The 27681-nt window shown below is 40.9% G+C and overlaps 1 protein-coding gene across 1 annotated transcript in view; it reads right to left on the bottom strand.

Annotated features, from left to right (window-relative positions):
- The window catches only part of MAF1 (MAF1 homolog, negative regulator of RNA polymerase III), an 881579-nt gene that overhangs the window by 60973 nt on the left and 792925 nt on the right, over nt 1–27681 (bottom strand). The window contains exon 8 of the mRNA XM_044066300.1: nt 19040–19140. Within this exon, the coding sequence (XP_043922235.1) occupies nt 19040–19140 (101 nt within the window). The remainder of the gene's footprint in view (nt 1–19039; nt 19141–27681) is intronic.

Genomic DNA, 27681 nt, shown 5'->3' on the forward strand with positions numbered 1-27681 from the left:
TTTCATTCAAAGCTAGCCTGGGATGATTTTATGAGGAATCATAGTTTCTTGCTGATACTAATCAGGGATGTCTTTCCTTCTTGGGATTTTACACTTTTCTGTACCAGTTTCCTCCTTCTGTTGTATAGCTTGTTTTTGGCATGGGGTCCACCAGACTGGTTTCCTTTACTTGGAGGAGTGAGTCTTGGTTTTGCTTGGGATAGCATGATCCATGCATTCTTGCAGGTGCTCAGAGTACCTTTGTAAGGGATTCAGCAGCTTGGACACCGTTGTCCTTTAGCATGGGGGCCATGAACACTTCCACCTCGGTCTTAAGTAACGCGAAGCTTGCTTTTGAAAAGTTTTTCACGGTAGTTTCCTTGATTGGGGGTGGGGGCAGAATGTGGATATCCAGAGTGATTAGTCTATGGTCTGATCTAACCAGCAAGGGGTTGACCTCTGGTGTGGAACACCAGTAGCCCATGTGTGATGACCAGGTCCAATATGTCACCTCTGGTGGGGGTGCTGACCAGTTGATCTAGGGCGTTCGAGTTTATAAATTCTAGAAAGCGTTGGGCAAGGGAGTTAGTACTTTAGTAGTTCTCCCAGTTAATGTTTGGGTAATTGAAATCACCCAATATTATGGTGTTTGGTAGGACCTTCATATTTTCCAGTGTCTCCAGAAACGCAAAATGGGGGTCTTGGGTCATGGTGGTTTTTTTGTAGCAAGCTACAATTAGAATTGCAGTTTTGCCCGTTGTTAGTTGCACATGGATGATCTCTGAGGCATTGTGCTGCGCCACTAACCTGGAAGTGTGGGTATCCTTGATGAATATGGATACACCCCCGCCTTTTGTGTTTTGGTCCGGGTTCTGTGGCCAAGTATGGTACGAGTTATAGCCTGATAATGCTGGGGTGCTCTCTGAAGCCTTAAACCAGGTTTCTGTTATTGCACAGATATCGATGTTCTCCATACTGAGGAGTGCCTCGAGTGCATGCATTTTGAGGTTTAGACTTCTGGCGTTGAGTAGCATTACCCTCAGCTTTTGGTTACTTGTGCTATTTAGGGTGGTGGGTTTGTCTTTTGAGCCTTGTCTAAAAAAGGCACTATGGGGGCGGCAAAAGCTTGGGCCAGTATTTGAAAGCCTAAGGGTGACAAGTGCAAGCCATCTTTTGCAAAGCAATGTGGCTTGTTGAGCATGTGATCCCAGGCGGACAGATACTGGACCCCCTTTGAATGACACCAGAAACTTAGCCAATTGTTGAAATTGATAACTTTTTCTTTATACTGTGGCGTCATTCTTGTTGAGGGCAGGATGCTACTCAGGGTCAGGGTCATACCAGCCTGGGCTACGTGATCAGAGAGCTCTTCCATGCCTCTTTTCATGTAATCCAGGGAAGTACTTCTCAAGTCATTCAGACCAACATGGACAATGACAGTCGTATTTGTACTTGTTTTGGAGCAACCTAAGTGCGTGTGTTGTGGCGGATCCTGGCGCCCGACCGGCGGCTAACTGTAATCTTCTTGTCCAGCCTAGTTAGTGGGACATCAGTGTGCCTGACTATAGAGTCGCCTATTACTAGTGTGTTGGGTATGTTATTTTACCTTAAGGGCTGTGACTGCGTGGCAGACTGATTATGTGAAGTATGTGTTTCATGGTTTGTGATGGGGTGTGCAGGTTGCTTAGATGTGTGCTTTGGAGGTCTCTGTTGCTTTTACAGATTTTTATTTAGAGCCTCCAAGTATGTTTTCGTGTGTGCTATTTGTCGGTGTTTATTTAGTAGGTCTATGTGAGACTGGTGGTGTGTTGCAAGTATTTCCCTTCTCCTCTTGACTGTCAGTTTGAGTCTTGGGTTGAGGGAGCTTTGCCTTAAGTTTGGCTGTATAACTGCATCTCTCACATATATTAGTGTTTGGTGGTAGGAGGAGAGGCTCATCTGTGTACATGAGGCAGTTGTAACATTGCCTCAAAATGCCCAGATTCACCAGTTGGACTGGAGAGTACATCTGAAACTGCCCTTTGGAAATACCTGAATAGGTAAAGTGAGCTGTTTTACTGATTGGCTAGTAGGGACAGTATAAGGGGGTCTAATGCTAGGGTTAATTAGTGCTTGCTATGAGTTTTGAGCAAGTGCTGGGCTGTGAAATGAATGGTTTGAGTACTTAAGTTGAAAGTTTATCTAGTTCCAAGGGAAAAATTGAAGAGTAGACTTCGTGGAGCAGAGAATAGTTTAACCATAGCTAACCGGTGCTGCCTGGCAAGCAAAACCACGCAAATGCATTTTTTTATAGCAGGGAAATGGAAGAGATAGAAATTAGCCCCAAATAGCCAATAAACTACTAAATTCTGGGCTGAAACCACTTCTCCAGGGACAGAAAAGCTGCTCAAAGCTCCCCTCTCTCACAGGTGAACATATAGACACCACAGGTGAATATATAGACTCACAGGTGAATTTATAGACACCAAAATAAAATTCCAGCACTCGCATACCTTCTGCAACATTTTCAATGGAAATCCATGAATCAAAGCACAAAATGAACACTAATTTCAGTGTTTAAAGTTTATTCCAGGTGCAAATGCACAGAGCAGCCATGCAGGTGATCTTCACAGCGGCCATACTGCTACAAACACAGACCGGTTTCGCATCCTGACACCCTCAGTGTGAATACACAAGAATGAGAATGCTCCTTGTATAAATACACATGCAAAGTGCTACTCAAATCTACAATTTAAAAAAACAGGAACATTTAAGCTAAATTACCTCCATGTCCAAAAAACTGCTTTGAACACAAAGCACCCTTATATGCATACATATACCTACACATCCTGCTATATGCAAATTTATATATCTATGTATGTGTATGTATATATATATATATATATATATATATATATATATATATATATATATATATATATATAAATATATATATACACACACATACACATACATAGATATATAAACACATTGTCATTCATATATTACATGTGCATAATTTACCACCAAAAGCACATACAAAATATCAAAAATAGAGAATGTCATAATAAATGGGAATATCAAAAAGATATGTTAAAAATAAATTATTCACATATAAACTAAACCAAGCTACATTTAGTGAATAAATAATAGTGCTCAGGAGCGAAGGAAAATCCCCAATCTTCATAACTGACCAAAATCTAATCAAACTTCTCTATCAAACCTACCAATGGTCATTAAGACCTGGTTTATATAATGCCCCTAGTTTAGTTATCCACATCCTCTCTTTTCTATCCAACAATTCATGTTTACTTATATCTGACAATCTATTACCCTTCACCATACTGATGCCCACAAAAAGGAAATGCGCCGTAGTATGCATCAAACTGTGCTTAAATAATACACTCCTTTGTTGCTTACAACTAATGTCACTCAAATGTAACGCAATCCTACTTTTAATCTTCTAGAAGTTTGTCCGATATAAAAAGCCCCACACTGACATATTGTCATGTAAATCACCGAGTCCGTACGGCAAGTAATAAGATATTTGATATCAAAAACCTTAGGAGTATTGACAGATGTAAAAGATTTTGTATGTGACATAACCTTTCAATAGATGCAGTTACCACAAGGGTTACTAACCCTTGAGTAAATCCCTTAAGGCATTTTCATCCAACCAATCAATCTGCTTATACCAAGATAAAGACTCACCTAGATTTCGGCCTCGTCTATAACTGTAAGAACAGTTACTCTCCAGGCATTGATCAAAAGATGGATCAGACTTTAATATGTCCCAATGTTTAGAAATCACATTCCTGATTCTAAATGTATTGGTACCAAAATTTGTAACAAATCTGATTTTTGAGCTAACAGGTGACCTTTCTCTTGTATGTGTTGCATCCAAATTTCCACTTAACAGGAAATCATCCCTATTAAAATTAGATGCTATGGCTTTCTCTCTCTTAACATTGGTGCTAGAATAACCCTGCCTCACAAATCTATCAATCACCCATTTTATCAAATTCCTTTTTGTAGCAGGTGTCCTCACTGCAAATGCGCCTCAGTCTCTGAAATTGAGCTTTCGGTATATTGGACGTAACATGTCTAGGGTGACAACTATCCGCTTGTAAAACAGCATTTTTGGTAAAGGGCTTCCTGTAGAGATTAGTCTTCATAGTACCATCTGGGTTCTTAGTCACAGTCGCATTCAAAAAATCTATGCTATCGAGCTCAATTCTATCAGTAAATGTTACACCAAATTCACTTGAGTTGAGGTATTTCACAAACTAACCAATTCTGGATAGTGCCAAAATGGATTCCCCAGCAGTCGTCCAAATAACGCCGCCACATGGTAAGTTCCTTCTTAAAAGGACAAGAATCACTATATATAAGCTGCCTCTCAATGTACTCCATAAAGAGGTCCGCATATATATGCGCAAAAGTTCCCATCATCTGCAGGTAGCACTCGCCACGGAAATAAAAGACATTATGCTCCAAGACCAACTGCACCAAAGTTAACAAAAATCAGTTTGTCAAGGTTGATGCTTACCATATACTTCAAACCAGAATTTTAATGCCTGAATATCCCCACCATGTGGTATATTCGTATATAGAGCTTGGACATCAAGGGTACAAAGACAGGAAGCTGGATGTATTTGCAAATCATTCATTAAGCACAAAAAATTACTAGAGTCTTTCAACCTAGCTCTGACCAAACTAAGTAATGGTTTCAATTCATGTTCCAAATACACAGATAGGGGTCCTGTTAAAGATCCCCTACCCAAAACAATAGGCCTCCTTGGGGGGTTCAAGATAGTTTTGTGTATTTTGGGCAAAATATAAAACCGCTGAGGTATAGGGTTACTCACAAGAAGCTGTTTAAATAGGGATTCTGATATATCCCCATTCAACTTGGCATTCAAAAGAAATCCATCTATCTTTCGTTTAAAGTCCATAATAGGATCAAGGGGCAAGTTATAATAAAACCTGCCATCCCTCAATTGCCTCAAAGCTTCTCCCAAGTAGTCATCTCATGCCCATACTACAATAGCGCCCCCCTTATCTGCCTTAACTATTACCAAGTCTTTATTATTTTTTAACTGTGTTAGAGCATCTCTCTCAGGTTTGGTTAGGTAGTCACCAAATCCCCTGAAAATGGAATTTTGATTAACATGTAAATCATGCAACACCAAATCTTCAAACAGTTTCACCCGAGGGTGATACGGTGGTTGGAAGTCAGATTTCTTAAAAAGAAAACCATCAGAAGCAACATCAGCAGTATCATAACTATCAGTTTTAGCATTAAAAAATATTTTAAATTAAAAGCTGTACAAAAATGTTTAACATCATTATACATATCAAACTCAGAGATAAAGCACGATGGTATATAATTAAAGCCTTTATTTAACACACTTTTTTCATGTGTAGTTAACTCATAGTTGGTTAAATTAACTATGAGATTATTCATCTCAGCATCATGGTTATCAATTATGTTTGCATTAATTCCACGAATGTTTGCTCTATGTTGTTCCCTGGTCTGTCTTCGATGTTTGCTTCCACCTCTTCTAAAGGGCCTCCTCTTCCCCTGGATTTTTTGTTGACAGGTGATGTTAAATATTCCACAAATTCTGCTTCAGTATTGGTACTGGGTGGGTTGGATGAAAAAAGTCAGATGTGCTAGTTAGTAGTGCCATCAGCACTTCTTGGAGGCTTCATGATAGATTTATTTCTTTTTCGTTTAAATTTAGATTGATTTTTGGCAGTGTCCGAGAAACGCACTGATCTTTTAGTAGATTTCCAAGAGAAAATTGCATTATTCGCCATATCCCCCAAATCTTGGTTAAACTTCTTGAGTTTCTTGTCCCTGACCTCATTTTCAAAAGTATTTACTTCACTTAAATAAGTCTAATAAAGCTTTTAATAATCCCCCTCATTTTCATATTGTTGCACATTTTCCAAACATTCAAGTTTCACCTTAATATCTAGTACAGAATGTTCATAAAACTCTACAAGCAATTCAATGAACATTTTAGAAGCTGTACGTTGAAACAAATGCCATTTTGTCATAAAAATCAGCATTTTCTTTGCCTTCCCCAGGTTCTAAGTAAACTCGTAAACCTTGTGGCGCCATTTCTGCTTTAATGTATGCCTTTAGTAGTTTGATATGCCATATTGTCAATCAAAATTTCTTAGTAAGCAAAGTCAGTTCCTTAAACATAAGTTGCATAATCCTTTTCCCTTACCCCCTTTTTTACTCTCCTACTCCCAGGGAAATATAAGTTTGTTCTTTGTACATTCATTCTGCTGTGAGCAAACGTCTTCCACCTGTATACAGACCAACTATCTTTTTATTATGAGTGCAACATTTCTTTAAGTGTATATATACATACTCTCTTGTGTTTTAGAGTTATATTTTAAGACAACCTGAATAATTCATTTCAGTCTGTACCTTCGTTCCTAACCTACTTTATGTTGAATGTCACTCCCTTTACCATGTAAATAGTACTGTATTGCTCGTTAAACTCTGTACTCACTTTTCTCGAAAATTAAGTTCTTTGTTGAAAATCTTCATGAATAATGTATTTAAATATTTTTTTAGTTTTTGCTGTCCTGTATTATTTAGCTTAATGTGGAGCTTATCTCCCCGGGCTTCTACTGAAAATGGACATGTATCCAGTTGGACTAGCCCGGTCAACAAATGTAAAATAAAAATAAATAAAAATATTTTTAACACGACTCACCTCCACAGTGATCTCGGTTTCTCTAGTAACACTACGGCCCTCAAGACAAGCCACATCAGCCTTATCTAACAGCAAATTGCTGATAAAAGCACGTAGGTTGCCTCCCGCATCCATGAATGTAAATGCTCAATCACAAACGTACTGTCAAGCATAAATAAACCAAAAAGGTTAAAAAAATAGGCAGCACACTAAATATACAATGTCCCAAAAATGAATAGGTGCTCTCCCAATCGCGGTTTTTGGAACTCAATATGCAGACACCAAAACAAAATTCCAGCACTCGCATATCTTCCACAACATTTTCAAAGGAAATCCACGAATCAAAGCACAAAACGAACACTAATTTCAGTGTTTAAAGTTTATTCCAGATGCAAATGCACAGAGCAACCATTCAGGTGATCTTCACAGCGGCCATACAGTTGCAAACACAGACCGGTTTCGCCCCCTGGCATCCTCAGTGTGAATACACAAGAATGTCCCACAACACAATTAATCCCAACACACACACACAGGAAGAATAACTTGGGGACTAGGAGGACTAACTACTAACTAAAAAAAAAAAATAAAAAAAAAAAAAAAAAAAAAAAAAAGAGGAAAGGGTGGCTGTAACTACAGGCTAATCACTAACTAAAAAAAAAAAAAAAAAAAATAAACTTAAAAACTTTCTTTTTCTTTTTAAAAACTTACCTCAGCTGGCAAAGGAGACCTCTTCGCTTGGCCGCAAATCTAGCGTGAGTAGTTCCGCCCTTGCATCATGGATATAGGGTTGCCTCGAAGCTGGTAAAAGGAGAGTTCTCGTTCTCGAAAGCAAAGCAGTCGGAGCCGAGGATCGGCTCCGAACCCATCCAGCAAGAATGAAGGCGAGATTGACAACTTAACATTGAGAATGTTGCTTGTATAAATACACATGCAAAGTGCTACACAAATCTACAATTTAAAAAAAGCAGGAACGTTTAAGCTTTTAAATTGCAGATTTGAGTATGACTTTTCATGTGTATTTATACAAGCAGCATTCTGGCAGCTGTGAAGATCACCTGAATGGTTGCTCTGTGCATTTGCACCTGGAATAAATTTTAGACACTGAAATTACTGTTCATTTTGTGCTTTGATCTGTGGATTTCCATTGAAAATGTTGTAGAAGGTATGCGAGTGCTGGAATTTTGTTTTGGTGTCTGCATATTGAGTTCAGAGCACCGCAAATGTTTGGGCGAGCACCTATTTGCTTTTGGGACATTGTATATTTAGTGTGCTGCCCATTTTTTGAACTTTTTGGTTTATTTATACTTCGGACAGTGTGTTCGTGATTAAGCATTTACATTCATGGCTACGGGAGGCGACCTACGTGCTTTTATCAGCAATATGCTGTTAGATAAGGATGATGTGGCTTGTTTTGAGGGCCGCAGTGTTACTAGAGGAACGGAGACCACTGTGGAGATGAGTTGTGTTAAAATATGCAACTTATGTTTAAGGAAATTACTGCTTGCTAAGAAATTTTGATCGACAATATGGCATATCAAACTACTAAAGGCATACAATAAAACGGAAATGGCGCCACGAGGTTTAAGAGTTTACTTAGAACCTAGGGTAGGCAAAGAAAATGCTGATTTTATGACAAAATGGCATTTGATTCAACATACAGCTTCTAAAATGTTAATTGAATTGCTTGTAGAGTTTTATGAACATTCTCTACTAGCTATTAAGGTGAAACTTGAATGTTTGGAAAATATGCAACAATATGAAAATGAGGGGGATTATCAAAAGATTTATGAGACTTAAGTGAATACTTTTGAAGTTGAGGTCAGGGACAAGAAACTCGAAGTTTTACCGAGATTTGGGGGATATGGCGAATAATGCAATTTTCTCTTGGAAATCTACTAAAAGATCAGTACGTTTCTCGGACACTGCCAAAAAACAATCTAAATTTAAATGAAAAAGAAATAAATCTATCCTGAAGCCTCCAAGAAGTGCTGATGGCACTACTGACTCTTGCACATCTGACTTTTCATCCAACCCACCCAGTACTGATACTGAAGCAGAATTTGTGGAAGATTTAACATCACCTGTCCACAAAAAATCCAGGGGAAGAGGAGGCCCTTTAGAAGAGGGGGACACAAACATCAAAGGCAGACCAGGGAGTAACATAGAGCAAACACTCAGGGAATTAATGCAAACATAATTGATAGCCATGATGCGGAGATGGATAATCGCATAGCTAATTTAACCAACTATGAGTTAACTACACATGAAAAAAGTGTGTTAAAGGCTTTAATTATATACCATCATGCTTTATACATATCAAACTCCGAGATAATGATGTTAAAACATTTTTGTAGAGCTTTGAATTTAAATTTTTTTTAATGCTAAAGCTGACAGTTATGATACTGCTGATGTTGCTTCTGATGGTTTTCTTTTTAAGAAATCTGACTTCCAACCACCATACCACCCTCGGGTGAAACTGTTGGAAGACTTGGTGTTGCACGATTTACATGTTAATCAAAATTCTATTTTCAGGGGATTTGGTGACAACCTAACCAAACCTGAGAGAGATGCTCTGACACAGTTAAAAAATAATAAAGACTTAGTAATAGTTAAAGGCAGATAAGGGGGGCGCTATTGTAGTATGGGCACGAGATGACTATTTGGGAGAAGCTTCGAGGCAATTGAGGGATGGCAGGTTTTCATAGGTAGGTACTAGGTTATCCGCCCTAGGGCCTATAAAAGCCCAACCAAAAATGTACTCTGGCTTTTGCCACCCAAGAAAATTATTTTCCTGTGCCACTGTCTTGCAGAGCCATAGAAGTGATCCCCGGAGTGAATTTCCTATTTCCCATCCAATCAAGATTTTTCTTGAAGAGTACTAATGAGGAGCTTTGCTTGATATAGACAGGTAGTTTATTCCAGAGTATGGGAAGTCTCTGGGACAGGAATCTATCCCTCAGGCATGTTCTGTTTATTGTGGTGACAAGGTTTAGGTCCCTAGAGAGTATAGCTCGGAGGGATTGGGACTTCTTTAAGTGGAGCACGTCCAACAGCTCTGGGCTTGACATAGCTTTGTATGTTAGGTAGAGATTACCTCTGAGTAGGCGATGTGCGACGGAGTAAAGCTGGAGCTTTTTGAGACTGTCTGCGTAGAGCACCTGTTTGAGGCCAGTAATCCTCTGAGAGGTATTTCTGCGGCCTTTCCAGTTGTTGATGTCTTGTGAGGTACATACCAAAAGGGGTGTTGTAATCTATAACGGGTCTAATGAGTGATGAGTAGAGGGGAACAATGTTCTTCTTTCGGCTTTTCCCAGTTAGGGGTCACCACAGCGGAATTCCGGTCCGCTAATGACTGGCAGTAGATTTTTACGGTGCCAAGGTGCCAGCTCGACGCCCAACCTTCAATGAAGGCACGCCCGTTCTACGCATGTCTTTCAAATGCCACTTGATCACAGGAAGAACATGCAGACTCCACACAGAAGGTGCTCCAGCCGAGAATCGAACAGGAGAACCTCTTGCTGTGAGGCGACAATGCTACCACTGCACCACCGCTGCTGTTAGTAGAGGGGAACAATGACCTCTCTTTTTCTGGATGAGAAACCTTTTGTGATGGTGTGCCATGTAGAAGAATTTCCTGACTACTGCGGCAATGTGATTATCAAAGGAGAGACTACTGTCCACCTGTGTCCCAAGGTCTCATCACACTTTCAGTGTTAAGTATACTACCGCCTATGTTGTAGTTCATGGGTACAGAGTTTTTACCTAAGAGGATAACAATGCACTTTTTGGCATTGAGCTTGAGGCCATGGCTTTGACACTGTCTCAGTGAGGCCCTTTTGTAGAATGTTCACATCATTAGGAATTTCGATTATGGCTCCTAGTTTGCAGTCATCTGCGAACTTCGTTAGACAAAGACCTTCTGTGTTAGCCTGTACTTCAGAGAAGTAGATACCAAACAGGAGAGGACCCAGGACTGAACCCTGTGGTACTCCACTTGTCACTTAGTCAGATTTGGTGTCTGCTACTTTCACAGTGTGGGTTCTGTCAGTGAGCCAGTTGGCAACCCATCTTGTGACACAGGGATTTATACCTAGTTTAGGGAGTTTATCTATAATTCCAGAGTAGGGGATGGTGTCGAAAGCCTTGGCAAGATCTAGATAGGCTGTGTGAACCACCTTACCCTTGTCTACGGCTTTGGTGACTGCTTCAAAGAAGTCTATCAGGTTTAGGAGACATGATCTGCCTTTTACAAAACCGAACTGGGTGGGGTCCAGAGTTTGGAGATTACCAATGTCTTTGTTTATAAGTTCCATGATGATACGTTCCATGGCCTTTTAGACCAGGCTAATGGGGCGGTAGTTCCCGGGGTCCGTGGTGGCTCCCCCCTTGTGGAGTGGGATAACCATCACTGTGCGCCATTCAGCAGGCACAAAAAGCCTGAGGTGAGGCTATGATTGAACATGGTACTTAGGTGGGGGTACCAGTTCGTTCTATAGTTCGTGTAGAATGCAGCCTGGGATGTTGTCTGGTCCCATGGTTGCTGTGTTCTTGGCTTTGGACAGTGTGGTTTTTACCTGTGCAGCTGTGATTACAGGAACTTTGCATTCTTCCGGTATAGAGATGGGACTCTTTAGAGGGTGAGAGGGGGGTAAAGATAGCACTGAACCTATCTGCCAGGATGTTGGCAATATCAGTTGTGTCTGTATATTTAGTGCCATTGTGCTTAGTGCCACTGTGCTGTATCAGAGCAGATCTGAGTGTTGCCATTGAGATTCTTGACATATCTATAGAATGCATTGTGGTTGTCTTTGGAATCGGTGGCAATTTTGTTTTCGTAACTAGCTTTGGAGGATTTTATCCGGGATCGCAGCTTCTTACTGAGGCTGACAAGGGAGCTCCTCCACTCATGGGATTTCTCACTCTTTTGCAACAGTTTCTTCCTTCTGATGTACAGTTTGTTTATGGCAGGGGACCACCAGATTGGCTTCCATAGCGTCTTGGTTCTGTTTGGGATAGCACGATCCATGCACTTGTGTAAGTGCTTATAAAGTGCAAATGCATAGGATTCAGTAGTCGTAACTGTATTGTCCATATGCATGGGTGTCATGAAGTTCACCACTTCTGTCTTAATAAGCATGAAGTTGGCTTTAGAGAAATTTTTTACTGTGGTTTCCTTAATGGGGGGTGGGGGAAGGATATGGATATCTAGGGTAATTAGCTTATGGTCAGATTGGACCAATGAGGCGTTGACTTTAGGTGTGGAACACCGGTCACTCATGTTGGTAATGACTAGATCTTAGGATACTGTTGCCCCTGGTGGGGGTGTGGATAAGTTGATCCAGGGCATTGGAGTTTATGAATTCCAGAAAGCGTTGAGTAAAGTTTTTCCGGTTAATGGTGGGGTAGTTGAAATCACCCATTATTAGGGTGTTTGGTTGAACCCTAATATTTTCCAGTACATAAAGAAAAGAGGAGTGGGAATCCTGGGGCATGGTGGGGGTTCTGTAGCAAGCTACAATTTGGATTGCAGTTTTTCCCAGAGTTAGTTGCACTTGGACAACCACGGCTGCATTATGCTGAGCAACTAGCCTGGAGGTGTGGATATTCTTAATGAATATGGACACACCTCCACCTTTGGTGTTCTGGTCTAGGTTACTTGGCCGAAAAGTGTGGTATGAGTTATAGCCTGGTAGTGCAGGGGTGCTCTCTGGAGCCTTGAACCAGGTCTGTCACTGCACAGATATCGATGTTCTCCATTTTAAGGAGTGCCTCGAGTGAGTGCATTTTGAGATTTAGACTTCTAGCATTGAGTAGCATCACCTTCAGTTTTTGCTTGCCTGTTCCTGTTATGGTGGTAAATTTGTCAATTGAACCTTGCCTAAAAAAGGCACTATAGGGGCGGCAAGAACCTTAGCCAATATCCAGATTCCCAGGGGTGACAGGTACAGGCCATCTCTGGCAAAGCATCGTGGTCTGTCGACCATGTCATCCCAGGCAGACAGATACTAGATGCCTTTAGAATGACACCAGAAGCTTAGCCAATCATTCTGGGTGATGGCAGAATGCTACTCAGGGCTAGGGTCATACCTGTCTGGCCTACAACATCGGAGAGCTCTTCCATGTCTCTCTTCATGTAGTCCAGGGAGGTATGTCTCAGGTCGTTCACACCAACATGGACAATGACAGAGTCATATTTATACTTGTTGCGGAGTGAGCTGAGTGCGTGGGTTATGTGGCAGATCCTGGCACCAGACAGGCAGCTGACAGTAACCTTCTCCTTGTTTAGCCTGGAGAGTGGGACATCAGTGTGCCTGACTATAGAGTCACCTATGACTAGTGTGTTGGGTACGTTGTTTTGCCTTATTGGCTGTGGTTGAGTAACATACGGAGTCTGCGGGCTATGTGTCATTTGGGTTGTGTTGGGGGGGGGGTGGAGGTTGCTTGTATTTCTGCTTTGGAGGTGTCTGTTGCTTGAGCAGATTATTATTGAGAGCCACCGCACATGTTTTTGTGTTTCTATGTGTGGAATTTGATGGTCTAGACTTAGTGAGATTATGTGATGAGTGTGGTGCAAGTGTTTACCTTCTCCTCTTGACTGTCAAGTTCAGTCTTGGTTGGATAGAGCTTTACCTCCAGTTTGGCTAGATAAGTGCATCTCTCACAGGTTGTAGTGCTGGGTGGTAGGAGAAGAGGGTTGGCTGTGTACATGAGGCAATTTCTACATTGCCCCAAGATGCCCAGATTCATCAGATAGACAGGAGAAAACAATGGGAGCTGACCATTGGACATGCCTGAATAAAAAAACATTTCCTCTAGACAAGTGAGGAAAGTGAGTACAAGAACTGTTTTTCTCTATGCAAGTGAGGAAAGTAAGTACCAAAACTGTTTTCCTCTAGGTAATGAGGAAGGTTGAGTGCTGTAGTAATTAGTAGGTTATTTAGTGCTTACAAGTTCTGAACAAGTGATGATCACGAATAAGCAAATTCAAGTGCTAAAACTAAGAATCTGTATCTGGACTAAACTAGTTACAGGAAAGGGGGGGGGGGGGGGTAGTGCAAATGCAGGCTTTTAAATCAGAAAGTTGAGAAAGATGGAAAAACTGCCCAAATGGCCAATAACTACAATTTCTGGGCCAGAATCACTCCTTATATGGTAGATAGGTTATCTAGTGATTACCACTCCCGCTGATAAGCTAGAAGGCTTCCCTCCAACACAGAAAGCTTGGGGGGCTCAGAAGCTTACATACAGTCCTGGATACAGCAAATCTGAATCTGGACTACACTAGTTATAGGAAAGGTAGAAAACAGGCTTAGATTTTTTTTATATACAGAAAAGTAGCTAAAACATCAGTAAAAACAATTCAGATGCAGTGCAAGCAAGCACACTTGCGTATGTTTGTAGCAATGTTAGACCAAAGAGTTTAAAAAAATGCAATTAAATTAAAAATGACTAAAAACAAGTGCAGAAGGAGTCTATTCGGTAGAATGAGTTAAAGAGATAGGACTAGGGGGAGTGTCCCAGATCAAATCTACAGTGGGGGCAGGCAACTGCAAAAGCCTCCAAATTTAAACAAGACAGGAATGAGGAGGGTGGGTAGGGGAAAACCAATACCTTCAGCAGAGATCTGAAAAACTATACAGTGAAGCAAAAACAACAGTGCACAATTCTGAAGTCAGCCAGCAACGATATAAAATTAGTCCAGCAACAATTAACAGTACACAACTCTGAAGTTCCAGAAAAATATACTTAGCTCTGTATACCTCCAGATAGTGTGAAGAGCACTCTGTCAGGACACAGGAAAACTACAGCCTTTAGTGCTAATGTGGTATATTCGTATATAGTGTTGGACATCAAGGGTACAAAGATGCTTTTTATGTTTTATTATAACTTGCCCCTTGATCCTACTATGGACGATAGATGGATTTCTTTTTAATGCCAAGTTGAACGGGGATATATCAGAATCCCTATTTAAACAGCTTCTTGTGAGTAACCCTATACCTCAACAGTTTTATATTTTGCCCAAAATACACAAAACTATCTTGAACACCCCAGGGAGGCCTATTGTTACGAGTAGGGGATCTTTAACAGAACCCCTATCTGTGTATTTGGAACATGAATTGAAACCATTACTTAGTTTGTTGGGGCTAGGTTGAAAGATGCTAGCAATTTTTTTGTGCTTAATGAATGATTTTGCAAATACATCCAGCCTATCTTTGTACCCTTGATGTCCAACACTATATACGAATATACCACAGTGCGGGTATTCAGGCACTAAAATACTGGTTAGAAGTATATGACAAGCATCAACCTAGACAAACTGATTTTTTGTTAACTTTGGTGCAGTTGGTCTTGGAGCATAATGTCTTTTATTTCTGTGGCGAGTGCTACCTGCAAATGATGGGAACTGCGATGGGTACAACTTTTGCGCATAGACATGCGGACCTCTTTATGGGATACATTGAGAGGCAGCTTATATATAGTGATTCTTGTTCTTTTAAGAAGGAACTTACCATGTGGAGTCTTTATTTGGATGACTGCTGGAGGATCCGTTCTGGCACGATCCAGAATTGGTTAGAGTTTGTGAAATACCTGAACTCAAATGAATTTGGTTTAACATTTACTGATAGAATCGAGCTCGATAGCATTGATTTTTTGGATGTGACTGACTAAAAACCCAGATGGTATTATCAAGATGAACCTCTACAGGAAGCCATTTACCAAAAATGCTATTTTACAGGCGGATAGTTGTCACCCTAGACATGTTATGTCCAATATACCGAAAGCTCAATTTCAGAGACTCAGGTGCATTTGCAGTGAATTGGATAAAATGGGTGACAGATTTGAGAGGCGGGGTTATTCTAGCACCAATATTAAGAGAGATAAAGCCATAGCATCTAATTTTAATAGGGACGATTTCCTGTTAAGTGGACATTTGGATGCAGCACATACAAGAGAAAGGTTACCTGTTAGCTCAAAAATCAGATTTGTTACAAATTTTGGTACCAATACATTTAGAATCAGGAATGTGATTTCTAAACAATGGTGCATATTAAAGTCTGATCCATTTTTTGATCAGTGCCTGGACAGTGACTGTTCTTACAGTTATAGATGAGGCCGAAATCTAGGCGAGTCTTTATCTTGGTATAAGCAGATTGATTGGTTGGTTGGATGATACTGCCTTAAGGGATTTACCCAAGGGTAGTAACCCTTGTGGCAACTGCATCTATTGTAAGGTTATGTCACGTACAAAATCTTTTACATCTGTCAATACTCCTAAGATTTTGATATCAAATAAAAGATCACACGACAGTGGGGAAAAGGGCAGATACACTGTCAGTACTATTTTCTGGAAAATGGATTTTCGGCGATTTGGACCCTATGTCAGAAATTTTCAGCGAAATTATACTAATCCACATTTTATATACATCTTATATATATATATATATATATATATATATATATATATATATATATATATATATATATATACACATACACACATATATATATATATATATATATATATATATATATATATACATATATATATATATACATATACACACACACATCCACATTCAACCCTTGAAAAACTTGAGTCTGAGAGCACTGATAACATGATCAAACATCTTAGAACACAGCCCACTTTTCTTACTACCTGTGTGGCAGCTTTCTGTTAGGCAATATCGTTTGTGATAAGTATGCTAACACTTCACCAATGGTAGATAACAGGTTATAGAATGCTGGCCCAAGTGTTCCCTGAAACCCTTCATGTTATAAACAAGATTCTTGGTAAAAATAAGATGTCATTCACAGCTGCAATATGTAAAGCATTTCTGGGGTCCAACAAGAATAATCCCCATGTCTCATATTTCTCATTTAAACCAACACATGATCATTCTACCTCAAAAAATATAAAATCTTGAAAGGTCAATAGTTAAAACAGCAATACTCCCCAAAGCTGCAAAACAAACTTTTTCTTTTGCAAGAATGGTTGGCAAGCCCCCCTGCACTCCCAACACAAACGCAAGCCCCTACAACCCCAAATATTTCACAAACACATGCACATTTATAGAAACACTTGATATATAAAATGTTAACTTCCAGAAAAACTAGAGAGGAAGAAAGTGAAGAAAATGTTACATTCACTTAATCACGGAATCCAGTCTCCGTGAAAACAGGCAGCCGATTTTATAGACATATTACTCAGAGCAATCAATCAACTATCAGACAACAAACAGTAGGGCTATTGTACTTCTATCCTGTACTTGTGCATAATTCCAAGTGTTTTAAAGTTTAGTTACACTAAAAGGAAAGATCTGATGAACTTGGCATTATATCATGCCAAACATGTTTGTTTCAACTATGTCTGCTACCTCATTCTGTTCCAGATGAGTGGGAAATGGCAACTGATGTTCACATTCTGAACAGTGGTGATTTTATTTAGGTGTATGATTAAAGGACTATTAATCTGAGAAGCACTACTGGCAAATGCTTTCAAAGACTCTCCTTAGATTTATACTCCATTCTTTTAAACAATGTGGACTGCACTCAATAGTTATTATTGGACCACAGTACTTCTTTAATGAACCATTTGAACGTTTACATCAAACTGGTTCACTACACTGATCTAGGCTTACCAGTCAATGTAATGTACTTGTAAAGGTTTTGGATTCACTGGTTAAGAATTTCAAAATGTGGTAGTCAGTTAATTTGAAGGCCAATTCCTACATAATCACTTGGGATTCAAACTGGCTCAAGAGCTATTAGAGTGGAGTTTTAAACTGATTTGCCCCTGCTACTATCAACCCCCTCTCAGCCAATTAGCCTGTTCACTCCCCATCACTGGGGTCAGCAATTCGACTGCCATCAAGGGTGGCTTACTTATTTATTCTTTTTTACTATAATACATTTTCAGAGAAAATTAATACAGAATCATGCAAGTCCCTGTCTCGAATTTATTTATTTTCAATATATTTATAGCTACAATGCTTTAAAAGAAAAAAAAAAGGTATTTGGATATCAAAGTTCACAGAACATCAGTCTTCAAGCAACAACCGAAGCAGAAATACTAAGTCACTGGTATTCCGGCCGGCGGCTACCCTAGCAGGGATAACCCAAATGTGATGACTGCAACAGTGAAATCACCTTTGGTCTAGCAATAATCCATCAATGATCAAATACTGTCTGTATCAGATTCAAGTGAAGATCCAGAGATAGCAACTGATAAGGACTTGTAATCTGAGGCAAATATTAACTTCAAAACAAGGAAATATTATGGAATTTACTTAAGATCTATTCCACACAATCACCAACAGGTAACCTGGGGTATTAATTAACTTAAAGAATGCATTAATTCGACAAGAAGTATAACACCACAGTTCTCTGTGCATTTTCAGTGCTGGGAATAACAAAAACATTAACGAATACAAAGATAGTATGCCATAAGAGTTCAAACAATTAGGCATATAATTAAGACAGTGTTTAAAGAAGGACCAGCTGTACACTACAAACTACAGATTATTATAGGAAGACCTGTTATTCAAGTATCTGAAAAAGTAAATCCTGGTTTCCACCATGGGGCTAACATTTAGGAATAGCAGTATGTTAACCAGAGGCAACCTCTCTCTACAGGTGGACACTTAAAATACTATACTGAAAAGAAATTTCTTCCCACATATAGTTACAAGTTGGAACTCCTTGCCAGCCTCAGTAAAAACAGTATCGAATATAGTAATCTTTAAGTTACAATTGTATTCCCAGAAAGGTGACAATTTATGAACCCTGCTCTTAGGTTCATAGGTTCATATGTTAGTACTAGGCTAACTGCCTTTGTGAGCCATTTTAAGCCTAGCCAATTATCCCTTGTGTTTGTAAGGCAAACACCTTAACCATTAGGCCACCCTCCCAACCCACAAACTTTGATTATCTCTTCAGAGGTTTTTCAGTTTGCTACCTCAGCTACACTGTAACAAAACTGCACTTTCCTGACCAGAGAATATAACCGGTGCACACTAAAAGCACAGTGCAAAGGCTTCATTTAAAAGAGATTTTAATTTAAATTTCAGTAAGTGACACGTAGAACACCATTTTTACCCAATGTCAAACCAAGGAGAATATATGTCATTTTTTTTTTTTGGAATAGTAAACTGGCTTCAGTCCACATTTACAATGATGAGGTGCTTTGTAGAAAGTACAAATAAACCTCGAGATCTGAAAATGCTGCACTGGAGATGCTGCTGCCAAATGTGTAAGGCATTGTCCATTACAGTATGTGCCCTGTTCTGTCTGGGGTATGCTGTGAAGATGAGGCAGCAGCCATTGTAGGCAAGTACAATCCATACTCTGCTTCCATTCATTACTTAGGCGGTCTATAGGCAATCTTCCTGCTTTTCAGCACACTCCACTTATGCTTCTTCAGGTAATACACTAGAGGAAGAATGACCGCTGAGAACATCAATACCTAAAAAAGGAAAACATAATAAAAAAATTACTTGTCTGTACAAAGGATCTGGAAAATACTGTGAAACTGGCTACTTCATATACCAAGTAAGCCAAAAATAAATAAAAACTGTAAAGGTGGTGAAAACCTATTAAATACGGCATTTAGAATCAGTTGCACAACAAAAAAATCTTCCTAACCTTATTAACTTTTGCTAAATATCTTTTGACGCCTGTCCAATTATGCTCACTAGCATATTTAAGTGAGAGTCTAGTCAAATTACTTGTTCAGCATTAGTCTATTACTATGCAGAAATCAACAAAGCCATGCTTTATAAACTTTAGTTTACAAAAAATAGCAGATAAGTGTCTAGACATTCAACTAATAAAAAATCGGCTTGGAAGCAGTAGGTAAAAGGCAAATCTAGAATTAAAAAAAAAAAAAAAAAGTATGCCACCAGCAAATAATGCCCTAACTGCTTTATTCAAGAAGCTTCATGAAGACATTAGCGAAACTGACAGTAGCATTTCTTACTTTTTACAGTTACACTGCAACAGTATGAGTGAGTATACTCACTACAACAAGACAATGTTAAAGATGATTATGGCAGACAACATTAAAGATGATTATGGCAGATGATTCGTAAGACAGATGTGGTGTGGGAATGTGGAACAGAAGTAGAAGACAGTACCCCAGCCTGATCTTCTTAAGTAGACCTGCAAAAGGTACATGCTGAAGTTTCATGCCACTGCTATTAGAGGGAGCAGCGGGAGGGCAAAAATGTACCCCACTCTTCTCTTTTCTGGTACTCAAGAAATGACATAAAAAGAAGCAAAATTCCTGAAAGGCTAAATCAACAAATTGGAAATTCACCTAGGTAAATATGTAATAACTACTAAAATCCTAGCAAGCAACACCTAAAGTACAGTTGTGTACACTTACCATAAATGTAGATGTTACAGTGTATTCACTGTTGCAGTCATTACATTTGGGTTATCTGCTTGTAGGTAGCCCTAAGCCGGCCTGATTAAAGTCTTGGGTCCTGCGTCGATTGCTGTTACTTCTTCCATGACGTCAGCTCGTCAGGGGTATAAAACATGCAGCCAACGCAATTACATTAGTTTTCTTGCCCAAGATGTCAGGTGCCCCCTTAATGGGAAGCAATTAAACATAAAAGCACAAAGATATACCTCCAACAAAAAATCAAATACACCAAAAAGGCTTTTAAGCATAGTAAAGGAAAGAAGAGGTATAGCCAAAAGAAGTTAGGGGGCTGGAGGGAGGGTAACCAGGACTGCAACAGTGAATACACTCTAACATCTACATTTATGGTAAGTGTACACAACTGTACTATGTTCTTCGTGTTTCACTGTTGCAGTCATTACATTTGGGTAGATTTCCCAAAGCTATGGCTGGGAGGAAGAATTTAGGTAGCATTAGGGCCAGCTATAAGGCCCTGCAAGACTGCACTGGCAAAGACAGCTCTGGATTTAGAGAAAATTGGCAAATGATAATGCTTGGTGAAAGTATGTACAGAACTCTAGGTAGCAGCTTCTAGGATGTCCCTGGTAGGGACGCCTCTGAGAAAGGCCCTGGTGGAGTGAGGTCTGATCCCCTGGGGGATAGGTTTTCCATGGTGCTTATAGCATAAATTAATGCAATGGCTTATCCATTTAGAAATAGTTTGCTTTGAAATAGCCTTCCCCTCTGCCCCTGCAGCAAATGCCACCAACAGTTCAGATTTCCTTTGAGGTTTAGTCCTGTCCAAGTAGAATTTAACTTGTCGGTGCACATTAAGGAATGCAGTATCCGTTCCCCTTTATTCTGTGGATTGGGAAAGAAGGTTGGCAAATGAATGGACTGATAAAGAGCCGCACTGGATATCACCTTGGGCATGAAGGATGGACTGGTTCTGAGGGACACCCCGTCTGCATGAAAGATGATGAAAGGCTCCACTGCCATAAGGGCCTGTAATTCAGATACCCTTCTAGCTGAAGTGATTGATAAAAGGAAAGCTGTTTTCCAAGAAAGAAATTTTAAGTCTGAAGTAGCAGCTGGCTCGAAAGGAGGTAGAGTGAGTTTCTCCAAGACAAGGTTAAAGTCCCAGGCTGGGGTTGGAGCTCTCCTGGGTGGTCTCAAAATTTTGGCCCCTCTGAGGAACTGCTTGTGCAGTGGGATCAGAGAAGAGGGAAGGCTCTGGGTTATAATGAGCTGAAATGGCGGAGTCATAGATTTTAATGGAGGAAAGACAGGCCCTTGTGAAGCATCTCAGTTAAGTATTGTAAAATCTGAGGTAAATTGGGCGCTGCTGTGCTCATCCCTTGTGATTGTTAACAGGCATATATTCTTTTCCATTTTTCATCATAAGATTTTCTAGTACTAGGCCTCCTTGCCTCTAAAATGATATCCATCACAGGTTTGCTGAGGGATGGTAAAGGAGAGATTAAATAATTAGCCAGGCTGCAAGGTTGGAAGCTGAGGGTGCAGAATCTGGTTCTCCTGCTGAGACAGCAGGGAAGGAGTCTGTGGCAGGTGACATGGAGAGAACTGTGACACACTGCGCAGGAGGGGGTACCAGTGTTGGCACGGCCATTCTGGAGCAATCAAAATCATCCTTGGTTTGTCCTGTTTGATTTTTAGTAGTACTTTAGAGAGCAGAGGGGGGAAGGCATAGACTGATAGGTTTTTCCAGCTGAAGGACAGAGCATCCACTTTCCAGGCTTGTTTGTGGGGAGTCCTTGTGCAAAATTTGTCCAATTGGTAGTTCTGGAGAGAGGCAAACAGGTCTATATCTGGGCTCCCCCATTTGCTTGTCAACATGTTGAAAATCCTTGGTTCCAGTTTCCACTCGTGTGGGTCCATGAGGTTTCTGCTTAATCCATCTGCTAGTGTATTCAATTTTCCTGGCAGGAATTGAGCTTGTAGGTGCACTTGGTAGCTCAAGCCTGTGTTCCACAATGCCATGGCGAGTCTGCAGAAGGGGTCGGAATGTGTACCCCCCCCTGCTTGTTTATGTACCACATAACAGTGGTGTTGTCCATCTTTACCATTAGTTGTCCTGGAAGAATGTGGTCCTTGAATGCTGTCAGAGCATTCTGTACAGCTAACATTTCCTTTTGATTGATATGTAGGTACATTTGACTTGGGTTCCATTTGCCCTGAATGCACTTCCCTGCCAGGTGAGCCCCCCATGCATAGTCTCATGCATCTGTTGTGAGGGTTTGGGCAGCAGGGGGTGGGGTGTGAAAGGTAGTCCCTTGTTTTGGTGGCAGGCCTCTGCCCACCAAAGGAACTCTAGGCAAGGTATGATAGGAATCATTGTTTCTAGGTCTTGAGAATGTTGACACCATAGGTTTTTTAGATACCACTGTAGTTTCCTCATATGCAGTCTTGCATATGGAATTAGAAGAATGCAGGAGGCCATGAACCCCAAGGCTTGCAGTATTTGTCTTGCAGATAAGCAGGGTTTTTGTGGCCACTTGCTTGAAGTAGGTTGTCAAATGAATTTGCTTTTCTGGCGTGAGGTAAGCCATCTGGGAAGTTGTATTCAAGCTTGCTCCCAGGAATATAATTTGTTGACAGGGTACCAGGTGTGATTTCTTTTCATTTATGGTGTACCCCAGACAAGTTAGAGCCCTTTTTACAAAGGCCAGATTCAAAAGTATGTCCTGACTTTTTGCCTGAATTAGACAATCGTCCGTGTATGGGTATATTTGAATATTTCTTTGCCTGCAAAATGCAATAACTGGAGCTAGGCACTTTGTGAATACCCTGGGCACAGTAGATAAGCCAAAGGGCAGTGCAGAGAAAGTACAGTTGTGTACACTTACCATACATGTAGATGCTAGAGTGTATTCACTGTTGCAGTCATTACATTTGGGTAATCTGCTGGCAGGTTGCCCTTAAATCGGCCTGAATACCAAAGTCTTGGGTACTGCGTTGGTTGCTGTCTCCTCTTCCATGACGTCAGGTCGTCGGGGGTATAAAACATGCAGCCAACGCCATTTTATTCAGTTTTTCTTGCCCCAGATGTCAGGAGCCCCCCAAATGGGGAGCAAAAAAAAAAAAATTATATATAAACAGAAATATATGTAAATGCACTTTTAGCAACATAACGTTACCTTCATCTAATAGCAAATACACCACAAAGGCTTTTGTATATAGTGAAGGAAAGAAAAGGGGGATGGTGGGTGGGTAACCCAGACTGCAACAGTGAATACACTCTAACATCTACATTTATGGTAAGTGTACACAACTGTACTATGTTTTTCATGTTTCACTGCTGCAGTCATTACATTTGGGTAGAATCCCAAAGCTATGGATGGGAGGATGGAGCTAAACAGCATTAGGAGCGGCTATAAGGCCCTGCAGAACTGCAGTGGCAAAGCCTGCCCTGAATTTGGAGAAGAGAGGCAAATGATAATGCTTTGTGAAGGTATGAACAGAGCTCCAAGTAGCAGCCTCTAGAATGTCTTTGGTTGGAACTCCTCTGAGAAAAGCTGCTGAGGTACAGGCAGCCCTGGTGGAATGAGATCTGATCCCCCTTGGGAACAGGTTTACCATAGTGCAGGTAGCAGAAACAAATGCAGTGGCTTATCCACTTAGAAATAGTGTGCTTTCCCTCTGACCCCGCAGCAAATGCTACCAGTAGTTGCTCAGCCTTTCTTAGAAATTTGGTCCTGTTCAAGTAGAATCTTAGTTGTCTGTGTGCGTCCAATGAATGCAGAATCCACTCTCCCTTGTTCTTCGGATTTGCGTAAAAAGTTGGCAGGTGAATTGTCTGGTTAAGAGCCATACTGGATACCACCTTAGCCATAAAAGAAGGATTGTGGTCCTGAGGGACACCCTGTCTGGGTAAAATGTAATAAAAGGCTCCACAGCCATGAGAGCCTGTAGTTCTGAAACCCTTCTTGCTGAAGTGACTGCCAAGAGAAAAGCTGTTTTCCAAGATAGAAATTTTATATCCGCAGTAGCTGCTGGTTCAAAAGGAGGCAGGGTGAGTTTTTCCAGCACAAAATTGAGGTCCCATGCAGGAGTTGGTGATCTTCTGGGAGGCCTTAAAATTTTGGCCCCTCTAAGATACTGTTTAAGCAGAGGATGAGGCGAGGTTCTGTGTTGTAATGAGCCGAGATGGCAGAGGCATGGATTTTTATTGAAGAAAAAGATAGGCCCTTGTCAAGCATCTCAGTCAAATATTGTAAAATCTGAGGAATATTGGGCTTTGCTGTGTCTGTTCCTTGCGCTTGGTTCCAAGCACAGAATCTCTTCCATTTATCAGCACAAGATTTTCTAGTACAAGGCCTTCTGGCTTCCAAAATGACATCCATCACAGATTTACTGAGAGGTGTTGTTTGAATAATTAAATGATCAGTCATGCTGCAAGGTTCAGAGTTTGGAGCGGAGTATGCAGAATTTGATTGTTCTGCTGAGACAGTAGATGAGGTATTTGAGGCAAGTACCAAGGGGGAAGTATTCCTTAGAAGTGGGTACCAGTGTTGTAGAGGCCAGTCCGGAGCAACTAGGATCATTTTTGTTTTTTCCTGTCTGACTTAGTAAGACCTTGGAGAGAAGAGGCATAGACTGATAAGGCCTCCACTTTCCATGCGTTTTTGTGATGAATTCTTGTGTAAAATTTGTCCAGCTGATAATTTTGGGGAGAGGCAAATAGATCTATGTCTGGGCTCCCCCATTTTCGTGTTAACATGCTGAAGATTTGTGGATCCAGTTTCCATTCATGTGGGTCCATAAGATTTCTGATTAGGTCGTCTGCCAGAGTATTCTGTTTTCCTGGCAGGAATTGAGCTTGAAGATGGATTTGGTAAGTCAAAGCTGTGTTCCACAATGCCATGGCTAGTCTGCAAAGGGGGGTAGGAATGTGTACCCCCCTGCTTATGTACCACATAACCGTGGTGTTGTTAGTCTGTATCAGTAGTTGTCCTGGATGAACTAAGTCCTTGAAGGCCGTCAGAGCATTCTGAACTAGCATCTCTTTCTGGTTGATATGCAGATGCATTTGTTTTGGGCTCCATTTGCCCTGAATGCATCTCCCCGCCAGGTGGGCCCCCCAAGCATAGTCTGATGCGTCTGTAGTTAGGGTTTGGGTGGCAGGGGGTAGAGTGAATGACAGTCCCTTGTTTTGGTGACATGTCTCTGCCCACCAAAGAAACTCCTGTTGTAGGCAGGGAATGAGAGGAATCATTGTTTCCAGACTGTGACAATGTTGGCTGCATAAACTTTTTAGGCACCATTGAAGTTTCCTCATATGCAGTCTTGCATATGGAATTAGTAGAATGCAGGATGCCATGAATCCCAAAGCCTGCAGAATTTGTCTTGCAGATAACTGGGTTTTTGTTGCCATCTGTTTGAAGTATATTGTCAGTTGCCTTTGTTTGTCTGGCGTAAGGTAAGCCATCTGGGCAGTTGTATTCAAGCTTGCACCCAGGAATGTATTTGAGAGGGTACCAGTTGGGATTTCTTTTCATTTATTGTGTACCCTAGGCATGTTAGAAGCCTTTGTACAAACACCAGATGTTGAAGAGCGTCCTTGTCCTCTGCTTGAATGAGACAGTCGTCCAGATAAGGATAAAATTGGGTGCCTCTGTCTGCAGAAGGCAATTATTGGTGCCAGGCACTTTGTAAAGACCCTGGGAGCAGTAGACAAGTCAAAGGACAGTGCAGAGAATTAGTAATGCAAAAAACCTGCCTTGAAGCGGAGGTATCTTCTGCACAATTGGGATATGCAGGTATGCCTCAAGTCTAAAGTCACTAACCAAGCGTTTCTGCCCAGCATAGGCGGTAGCTGTTGTAAAGTCAGCATTTTGAATTTTGGAATGTCAAGGAATGTGTTCAAAATCGATAAATCCAGTATTGGACGCCAAGAATAGTCTTTTCTGGGTACCAGGAAAAGTCTTGAATAAAAACCTTGTCCTTTTTCCTTTTCTGGTACTGGTTGAATAGCCCTCATATCCATGAGGGACATAACTTGTTTCTGAGCCTCTGCCCACTGATTTTGTGGCAGATCTGGCCATCTGTTTGGAATTGGCAAAGTATGGAAATTAATTCTGTACCCCTGGGATACTATGTTCAATACCCACTTGTCCTGGGTAATTAACTGCCAATTCTGAGCATGAAGTGCTAATTTTCCCCCCAAGGGGGCTGCCAAAAGACAAGTGCTTGGTGATGGTAGAGGCAAGTCATTGAGACTGCTTACTGTAGGGCTGCCCTTTGTTTCTTCCAGATTTGGAGGTGGAGGCACCCCATTGCTTTGACATGTAAGAACCCTGTGATTGGTATCTGGAGCCTTTGGAGTGCCTGGATTTGCCTTGAGTGGCTCTGTTGGACACAGGAAAGGACCAATTTTTAGTAGGCCAGTGCCTACTGAACCTGGGTGGCTGCACTTGCAAGAAATCTTTTACAGTTTGCATAGATTTAGCTTAGTCTTCCATTTTCTTTAAAACCTCTTCTGCCTTATTACCAAACAGAGTGTCATGCTGCAAGGGGGCATCTAACAATTTAGCTTTAACATGATCAGACAGATTTTGCTCCTTGAGCCAGGCATGCCTTCTAATCACAGATCCAGTAACTGCGGCCCTGCAAGAGGCCTCCAGTGAATCAAAACTACACTGCAAAGTATGCTTTCCAACCTGTTCTGTTGAATGCAATAATTCCTGTAACTCTATTTTCCACACAATCAGAAATCATCATTTTCTGTTTCAGTAGGCCCATAACATGCTGTTGATATTTAAGCATAGGAAACTGGCAGTTTAAGGCTCTGATTGCCAAGGTAGCAGACGTATAAGCCTTCTTTCCCCATCTATCCAGCGCCCTGTAATCTCTATCGGGGGGGGGTAGGACTTCTGGCTGTAGAGGCCTTAACACCCTTGGGACCCTGTGAAATAGTCTCAGGGTCAGCAGCAGGATTTTTGAATAGAAACTTGTGGGAGTCAGGAACCCTGTAATATCTGTCTGGCTTACTAGGAGCCGGAGGTAGGGAATCAGGAGTCGTGCTTGATTCCGAAAACACATCATCAACAATGTCTAATACAGGAGGTATAGCCAAAGGCCTATGCTGAGGAAGAAGGAAATCCCTAAGCCTCTTTTTTGATTCAGAAAAGCCCTGACTCTCCCAGTGAAAATGTTCCCTTAAAGTATGCAAAGTTTCTCCAAAAGAATAATCCTCAGGAGGAGATGCAGATGGGATGGATTCCTCTGCATCAGAATCCTTATAGGGTGGAATGGAAAATTCCTGATCAGAAGAGGAATCAGAAGAAATGGAAATCTGATCTGAAGATTCATAATCAGTGCCTTGCCAAAGACTCTCAGCAGGGGCGGGGGAGGGGGGGTTGGTAACCCCTGATCAAAGTAATTAAGTCCTCAGCCATTTTGATCATCTGTTTTTTATGCATAGGGGCCTGAGCAAGTGGCTCATGCATTGGTTTTTTAGACATAGAAGATGCTTTTGACCTTGTTTTTGAGGCTGGCATCGGTTTTGTATAAAAATGTTGAGGCCTGAAAACACCCTTAGAAGCCGGTGCATGCTCAGCGGCTCCGGACCCATCCAAA

Source organism: Protopterus annectens, chromosome 3.part1, assembly GCF_019279795.1.
Source record: "Protopterus annectens isolate FY-2018-M chromosome 3.part1, PAN1.0, whole genome shotgun sequence".
NCBI classification, from domain to species: domain Eukaryota; kingdom Metazoa; phylum Chordata; order Ceratodontiformes; family Protopteridae; genus Protopterus; species Protopterus annectens.